General features: G+C 28.5%; 1 protein-coding gene across 1 annotated transcript; it reads left to right on the forward strand.

The window, feature by feature from the left end:
- The first annotated feature begins 6,398 nt into the window (after positions 1 to 6,398).
- On the forward strand, positions 6,399 to 8,013 carry LOC113859110 (mitochondrial import inner membrane translocase subunit Tim9). The gene is made up of 2 exons (XM_027491925.1): positions 6,399 to 6,584; positions 7,602 to 8,013. Exons 1-2 carry the CDS (start codon positions 6,490 to 6,492, stop codon positions 7,786 to 7,788), a joined length of 282 nt encoding a protein of 93 aa, XP_027347726.1. The 5' UTR covers positions 6,399 to 6,489; the 3' UTR covers positions 7,789 to 8,013.
- The last annotated feature ends 1,082 nt before the right edge of the window (positions 8,014 to 9,095 follow it).

Below are 9,095 nucleotides of genomic sequence, written 5' to 3' on the forward strand. Positions count from 1 at the left end.
GTGGCGCCATTTGATTGCCTTTGCTGAAAATTTGTCAACTCGAGGTTTCCGAGTTCGGCTCGCTTCATAAGTAATAAAAACAAAAATTATATATAAAAATTGTCAAGAATTTCGGCCTTTTGTTTTAATTGAAATGGAAAAAGAGAAATAGAGAGAAAGGAAAGGTTGGCTGAGGTTAATTGAATGTGTTGGTGGGGTGGTTCGATGTTAGTAATGCTGCCATCACTGCACAGCCTGAATATTTAGGTAATTTGACTAATGTGGATTTAAATGTAGCCCCATTACTCCATTGACTTTTTTTATTTAATTCAATGTTCATATTTGGAATGTCTTTGATGATGCTTCCCATGGAAGACATACTTTATTTGTTTATTATATTCAACTATGCTTTATAAATACTCTTGCTAAATACTGTTAACCAAACTAATTAAGAAATATGTTTAAACATATTCAACTTTATCACAGGTATGCACTTAAAAATAACACTTTTAATTTTTTTTCAATTTTTATTTTTTATAATTATATGTACATGAGTGGCTATTTTGTTGTTTCTTCCAACAAGAATTAAATTTAGTAAAATAAATATCTTAAGCTTGACTTTTTGGGGAAGATTTTTCTTACTTTACAAAGTCAGGTAATTTATCCTTCTAAGCTATAAACAATTCCTTCATGAAGAGAATTCTCACGTCCCAATCAGTTATTAGCCCCCCAAAAAATTGTTGTCTGTTTCTTCTAATTAACATCGTTTTTCATGCTTGCTGAAAATCTTCTACGACTTAGTCTTGTACTCGTTTTTAAGCATTATATTGATAGACACATATAAATTAAAGGAAAAGAAAAAGTGAATACTGACTTAAAATTTATACAGCCAATTCCCAAATGTATCACTTCATTTTATTCTTTTCAAATAACTTTTACCAATATACCTTTTGTTTTGCTACGTGTCAAATTCATATATACTGTCACTTTTTTTTTCTTTACAGCAATGAGAAAAATCCGTATTTATTAAACCTCGTATGTATACAGCTAGTAATAAAATAGAGTTATATATAAAAAATAAACTAAAAAATTTCGGCCCCATATAAATTAATTATGATTAGCTGTTTACTTTTGCTATGAATCTTGCTTTCAAAACCATAATCAACATCATCAAGTGTTATATGAAAAAAGATTATTTATAAAGCATTTATAGTTTGCGCGAGAATCAGCATAGATTACTTTGTTCTTGAATAAATCCGCAACTTACAAGGAAGTCTGACTTGGCTTGTGGTAATGTTCCCAAAATATACCAATTCGCCTGTGGGTGGGAACATAAGGAACTTATAAAATTTGGACACTTGTCAATTAATTAAAATCACTGTGCCTTATTTCGAGACAAATCACATAGCCAAATAGTTTTAGGTGTGCGATTGCTTTCTATGTTCAAGCCCAAATATTTTTAAAACGTAGGGTGCCAAATTATTCCACGTATTTCATAAGCAAGAAACTATATTCTCAACGAATCAAAAGTTTTGTTTTATTTTTATAAAAACAGAACTTGTAGTATAAAATATAGTTAACAATAAAGGATATGTAAAGATAGTTACATAATTAATTTATAGATTTATATACAAAATAACACAGTTTTATAAATAAGTAAAAATATGTAGTGTGAAAATAATTTGGGTTTATATAGATCAATTATTAGTTATATGTAGCATTACTAATTTGCTATTGTCTACTAAGAGCGAGGATTCAATGCCATCATCATTCATTATTTGCAAGTGGCAAGACCTTCCCATGCCACCTTCTCCACAATCCATTTGCATGGCCCACCTACCTTTTGCGCTTTTGTCTTTTTATTAACAGTTGCACACAAACCGATTAAAATATGTTTTGTTAATTAATGTTTTAAAACATTAATTAAAAAACTAAAAATTTAAAAATACATTTAAAAATTTGAAAAGTTATAAATAAATATATTAATATTATTTTTATACTGTTTTACTTTTGATTTTTAATCATTATTTAATATTTCCAAAAAAAAAATATATACATAAACCATGTAGTGATAAAAGTAAAAATTCTGTCGTAAAAAAAATTATCATTTTTAATATATTTATGATGTAATTTTATTTTGGCATGAATGATCTAAAAACATTTAATAAGATTATCCAACATACAATAGAAAAAAATTGAGTTGGGCATATATCTTTATCTTGGTTGAGACGACTCAAAAATTTTACATTTCACTAATAGGAGAAGTGGTAGTTCATATTCATTTTGATAATGATATCACTATCCTTATACATAGCTTTTCCATGACTATTTAATGTAAATGGCAGTTATTATATTAGCAATTGAGGCTCAAAAAAATCTTAACTAGTTGCGCATTCAAACAATGTTTGGTAGCACAATTGCAATTGGAATTTTTTAAACGTCTCTAGAAGAAACACTATGGCCTAAGACATTGGGTCAGCTGCTTAGTGAAAGGAATGTTAATAATATAATAATCTAGCTTTGGATCCTTAAACTTGACTTAAATTTAATATTATTATATACGATTAGAAATTGTTCCACTTGAGAGAATTTCAGACTTAAACCATTGCTGTCATTCTTTTTTTTAGGAAACAAATAACATAATTAAGCTTAGTGCGATGTCTCTTATTACATGGTGGACCTTTTCGGTTCTCTACCCACAACGATTTGGTATGCTTCCTAATGCTCTCCACTTCACCCATTATGTCTATATGGCTTGATACTTAATTATATATATATATTTTTTTTAACACTATATTCCTTTTTCATTGCAATGCAAATGCAAATGCAAATGCAATTCACGGTTTGCTTTTTTCCAGCACTACAACGTGCTTGCCTTTAGTAAAAATCTAGAGTAGATTAAATAATAAATGGTGATACTGCTCAGAAGAGATAATTCTTTCCTCATAAACTATAATGCAATTGATTAATATGTTGAACTTAGTTTGATAATAACCACTTTTTAAGACGCTTATCCAGTTTTCATTAGTCAATTTATATTCATGCTCACACTTCTTATAAGGTTGAATTTTGTTTTCATTAGCAACACACTTTTTAATTGGTTTACAGAAGAAGGATTTATGCTTAGAACCCAAAATCTTCAATAAATATCAATAGTTACAAGTTTAAAATTTTGTATGTCAGTCTCAACTCTCAAATTGATAGTTAATTATCTGAATCCCCCTTTTCTATTATCTAATCAACATTTTTATTTTTTTAAAAAAATCCTTCTTATTTAACTTTTTTTTATCTACTATTTCACTTTTGCTTGTCTTTTCAAGTGCTCCCAAATTCGTTCCCATACGGAGTTAGATTTTATAAGCGAGGAAAGTTAATAAGTATAAGAAAAATGAATTAAATTAAATGGTTTAAGTTTGTTCAAAAGTCATACATACTTCAGTAACTAATGATTTCGTAGTTCACATCCCATTAAGTTTAATGTTTATTTTTCTATCATAAGTTTTATTTTCTCGTTAGTTCATTCCCAATGTAGTCATTGAATTATCACATATTCACACAGTAACTATTTATTTACACTTCAAATATCTATTGGTACATTAAAATATAATAAGTAATAAGGTATTAATTAATTAGTATTCATAAACTTTAGTTTATTCTATAAAAATTTAATTTGAACGTATAGGTTAATGATAATTTATTTTTAATAAAAAAATAATTAAAAGTATTACTTTACTAAAATCAATATCTAAATGTTATCTGTTCGTGATTATATAAATATATATATATTACAAAAGACTACAAATATTATTTATGAATCCAAATTAAATTCTCTTTTTTCACCAAATTAAACTAACTATTGAACTAGTGGGCATTATTGAAGAAATATATATTTTGATTTACCATTAGGTAAGTTGGACTTTTTAAAAAGTGGACCTTGTTTGATTCTCAAGTGTGAGCAGTTGAATGGGCAAAGAGAATGTCAAGTATGAATTGAAAGTCAATAAAAGTATGATGTGGGAAATGTGAATGGAAGGAGAAGACCAAAAATACAACAGAAGCCATGAAGTTAAAAAATAGAGCAGAAAGAGAGATATTTTAGTAATAGAATGCCAGCCATTGAGCATACATAATCCATGAGATTTGACTATACAGAAGCAATAGGCACCATAGTCACTGTCATTAGCCCTAAGCACGAAGGAGCAAATCATCTACGCGTTTTCTCTCACATTTCATTCTATGCCATCAACAACTTTGACAATCGCCTGCTTATGTGTTTTTTTATCTCTCGTTTCTTTGTTTCACACGCTTGTGTGCCCCTCTCAAATTAATCTCAATTTAAATAAAGAAAATTATGAGTTCTTTGTGTGTGTTCTGCAATAATCTTGATACTTGAGACGCTATTCTAGCACTACAAAGTATGTTTACAATAATCACTTCAATGCATAAATAAGAAAAAATAATAACTAATTAGTAACATCCTAATTTTATTTATAAGTATGTGTATTTTAATTAGGTGAATACTTTATTATGATAACGCCAAAGTAAGAGAGGAGTACAGTAAAGTCATGCTAAGTGAGACAGGAGTATATGGGGTACCATAATTAGAGATTAACTTAATTATAGTATGTTTATATTCAAGCGAAGTTGTCATGTCAAATGTGATAGGTATATAGTTTGAGGCCAAGTCGACTCAAGAGTTAGGTTCATGTGCAATTGTGTAGAGTTCACTCTAAATCAATAATTAAAAAATTTCTTTTATGATATAATTCTTTTTTAATTATAAAAGATTGCAATTTATTAAAAAAAACTACTTGTAATTACTCTTTCAAATCCTCTTGATCATTTTAAATAATAATAATTTATTATTAATGTAAATTATAATCAATAAATTATACATTTAATTTTTTAACTTTTATTAATTTAATGCTACATTATACTTTTTATCCTAACATTCTCAAATTTGTTATTTGATCATTTAAATTTTTTAAGTCAATTAAGTATTCTAAGTTTTACTTTAACCATGTAACATTATTTTATTCATTTTAGTTTTCTAGATTGTTTTTTCAAATTGAATTTTTCTTATAATTTTGCTTTTTTTATAATTTTTATTGATTCATATGATATTTTAGTATTTGATATAGATATGAGCTACTCACTGCAAGATGTTTTCAGGTAAACATGATTAATTTGGTTGCGTTTTGTTGATTTGATTGAATATTTTTTGAGAAAGGGTAATGGAAGTAAGAAAAAATAAGTGTAGAATAGAATATCTATTTCTATATTTTTATATGGATATACTAGAATTAATCATTTGTTCTTTTATATATTTTATATGTTTAATTGATTAAAAAAAAGCTTAATATATATTTTTCTTGTTAAATATAGTTTTTAAAGTTTTTTATTTATTTTTGGTCATATATTTTTTAGTTTTAAATGGTTTGCTAATCCAATTTGGACCGAGACGGCAGTATTGTCCGAGTTAAACAATCTTTTTGGGCTTAAAAAATAAAATTAGCCCAACAATATATTTGATTGACTTGAACATGACTCAGAACAAAAAAAAAATAAATTCGAACATGATGGACTTTTCTTGTGTTGTTGTTGCTCTTAATTGTTTACCTTCGGCCACCTTTTAGATCAAAAGAAAAAAGATTTAGACGAAAAGAGAAAAGAAAAATAAAAACTTAAATCATAGTTTTTTATATGAAAAAAATTAAGTACTAAAATATGAAATTTTGAGAATGATGATTTTTGGTGTAAAAGTTTTGAGAATGTACGATTTTTTTTGTAAAAATTGTCAAAAAAATTGCGAATGACGTTTTTTAGTATTTTATTTAAAAAAACACTACATTTTTAAAGTTTTTTAAAAAAATATTTTTTTTCAAAAATTTTCATATTGTTTAATTTTTTTTATATTTTTCGTATTTCCCCCCTATATTTTAGTATATATTATTTTAAAATATTATATATAGAAAATAATCCTGAAATCCATCCTTTTATATCGTAAATTCGAATTTTTAATATAGAAAAAAAAGTATACCCGTTCTTCATGCAGATACATATCCAGCTAATTTTTTGGAACATGTCTTTTAAAAAAAAATTAAAGTTTTCTACAAATAATTACTTAATTAAATTTTAATTATTATTGTAAAATCATTAATCCAATGAAAAGTATCTACAGATTATCATTTAATTTTATAAAATAAGTACTTACGCCATGTTTAAGTAAAAATTTAATACTAAAATGTTTAACCCTCTTAAGTTATATTCTTTACTTTTATTTGGAACACACACACACACACAAAAAAAAAAAAAACAAAACATGCAACGATGCGTTTAGTTCAAAGTTCAAACCCTGCACAGATTAAGTAGCAACTAGTTTCGTGTGACCTATATATATTGTCTTCTTCACTATTGAGTTAGGGTTTACTTCCATCGGCAGAACAGAATCACAATTTCGTGGCTACTTTGTTTGAAAACCCTAGACGGTGATTAATCGATTGATTAATAATGGACAAGAGCATGTTAGCGGATTTGGATTCGCTTCCTGAGGCAGATAAGCAGAGAATGTCTACCATGATCGATCAGCTCCAAATCCGTGACAGGTTCTCCATCCCCGCTTTCAGAATTTCATCTTTTTGTTTCCTTCGCCTCAAATTTGATACATTTATTTTTTTTCTGCTGTATGGGCATGATTTGTTGATTCCTTTTTAGATTTTGGGGCTTCATATTACTTTGTTAGTAATGGGCAGCACAAAAGTTTCAAATCTTGTGTGTGCTGTTTCTATGAAGCTATAGTGAAGTTCTCCTTAAAACCAGGGCAACAGTCACATGTTGCTTCTGGACGTTTTGGGAACAACATTTGTTAGAAGTGATTAGGTTTATTATTTATCTGTATTTGGTTGTTGCCTTCACTGAATGAGTGATTAATTTTTGCTATCATTTATCATGTCCTAAAATTAGGTTTTGGTCTGATGTGGTTACTATTGGCATTGTTCATTGCACAGAAGCTGTTATTTGTTTAGGAAAATATGTTAATTCCGGGTTCCTAGTTTTGTTTCTTCAGCACCTTTGACCCGTGGATGATAACATGTTTAGAAATAAGTTTCATTCCTTCAACCCTCTCTGTTAGTTTCCATTTTGCTGTTTATAAATAGAAATTATGGTGGAGGTGGATTGGTAACATTTAATGTTACACTTCCTTGTAAAAAGAAGCTTTCCACCTTTGAACATCTAAAATTTCAGTATAAAGTGACTTTGTATTTTTGCTGTATTCTTCATTATGGTGGAAATTATGACATTTTTGCTGTTTATCTTCTCTGTGAAATGTAAATGTTTGAACATATAAAGTGACTTTGTATTTTAGACCATGGCCTAGTAGGATGAGTGATTGCATCATCAAGTTTAAGGTTTCTGTAATTTTGGTTCTGTTGCGGTGTATCATTTGGTGACTATAAAATACCTTTTTATTTTAGACCATGTCCTGGTAGGATAAGTGATAACATCATCAAGTCAAAGGCTCTTGTATTTTTGGTGCTGTTGCAGTGTATCATTTGCTTCTTTACTTGACCCGTTGCTTGATTTAAGATGGGGAACCTGATTATGATTAAGTTTCATTGCAGTTTGAGAATGTACAATTCACTGGTGGAGAGGTGCTTTAACGATTGTGTTGACACATTTAAGCATAAATCCCTGCAAAAGCAAGAGGAAACCTGTGTTAGAAGATGTGCAGAGAAATTTCTGAAGCATTCTATGCGTGTTGGCATGAGGTTTGCTGAGCTCAACCAAGGAGCTGCAACACAAGATTGATGCCTGTTAACATCTTCCAATGGAAAAGTGTTGATTTTTTGTTATAATTATTTTGAACACAGTTCGTTTAGTTATAATTTTGCTCTTGATAAACGACTTAGGGAGTGCTAATTTGCTACGAGTACACAATCATTCGTGGTTAATAAATTCATGAAAAATGAAGATGCAATCACTGTACTGTAGAATCCTGATACTTGATTGGGTTTTTTCACTACTTATCATTTTTGTCCCTTCTTTATGGAGATTATCACCATTACAAACTACCCCAATTTCTTCCAAAAGGTTCATTCCAGACCCAATTGCTTTCGATTTGTTGTGAAAAAGTGCGAAATACAAGCAGAAAATTTTAGATACCCTCGGTTCTGGTGTGAGGTTACATGGGTTTGGGTAATCCGTCAAAGGTAGTCTAGGACAGCAGTGGAAATGGTCACTTGCCAGAGCACATAACAGCTTTTAGGTTCGTTTGGTTAAAAGTTATAAAATCAATTTTTTGTATTTTTTAGCAAATGATGTATGTTTTCATAAAATCATGAAGTTCAAACTAATTTAAGTCCATAATAATCATATTGAATTGTCTCAAATGTATTTAATCACAATTAATTTTATATGTTTAAACTCAATGACTCGTAATCCCTTATATTTCTAATTGCTTAGTTTGGAAATTGGTGGTGGTTGCTTCTGGATCTATGGTAATTTTCAAATAAAAAGGTCGTGAGAAAGGTTTTTTGCACTTTTTTTTTCTACTTAATATTTTAAAAATTTAAACTTTAACCACCATTGTGTGCATGTGGGTTTTATTTTTTTGTCAAAAGCATTATGCTATAAAGGCTAAATAGTTTTTTGGGCCGGAATATAAGGGTCGGATCGTGCAATATCTTTAGGCCTAAGAAAATATGATATGTCCAATTTTGAAGATTAACAAGTGGATTAGATGTGTTCAGTCATTTTGTATTTTGGCGAAATAAAATATATACTTATGTAAAGCAATAAAAAAAAGGGTTCTATCACTTGTAATGAAATACCTGTTCTTGAAATGGTTGAAATAATGTTCCATTCTAATCACCTAGAGAAAGCATGAAAATGGATAATTTTAAATTTCTGTTCTTATTCCATTATTTCAGAAAACTAAACAGTAGGTTTATTCATACAGAACGGTGACTTTATATTCATGTTTATTAACAATACATGAATCCTTATATGGTTTGGAGATATGTATGCGTTATTGGTGACTTCATTTCATGCATTGTAAAATGATATTTAATATTTGTTACCTTAATGTTCTCATTTATTTTACAGAATGACTTTTA

This window comes from Abrus precatorius, unplaced genomic scaffold (genome assembly GCF_003935025.1).
Source record: "Abrus precatorius isolate BTA unplaced genomic scaffold, Abrus_2018 Scaffold2, whole genome shotgun sequence".
In the NCBI taxonomy this organism is placed as follows: Eukaryota; Viridiplantae; Streptophyta; class Magnoliopsida; order Fabales; family Fabaceae; genus Abrus; species Abrus precatorius.

What these genes read in the sequence shown, in the direction of transcription:
- LOC113859110 (XM_027491925.1), top strand. Translation starts at nt 6,490, where the DNA reads ATGGACAAGAGCATGTTAGCGGATTTGGATTCGCTTCCTGAGGCAGAT. An exon ending in CAGCTCCAAATCCGTGACAG is followed by an intron (nt 6,585 to 7,601) that starts GTTCTCCATCCC and finishes GTTTCATTGCAG; the next exon opens with TTTGAGAATGTACAATTCAC.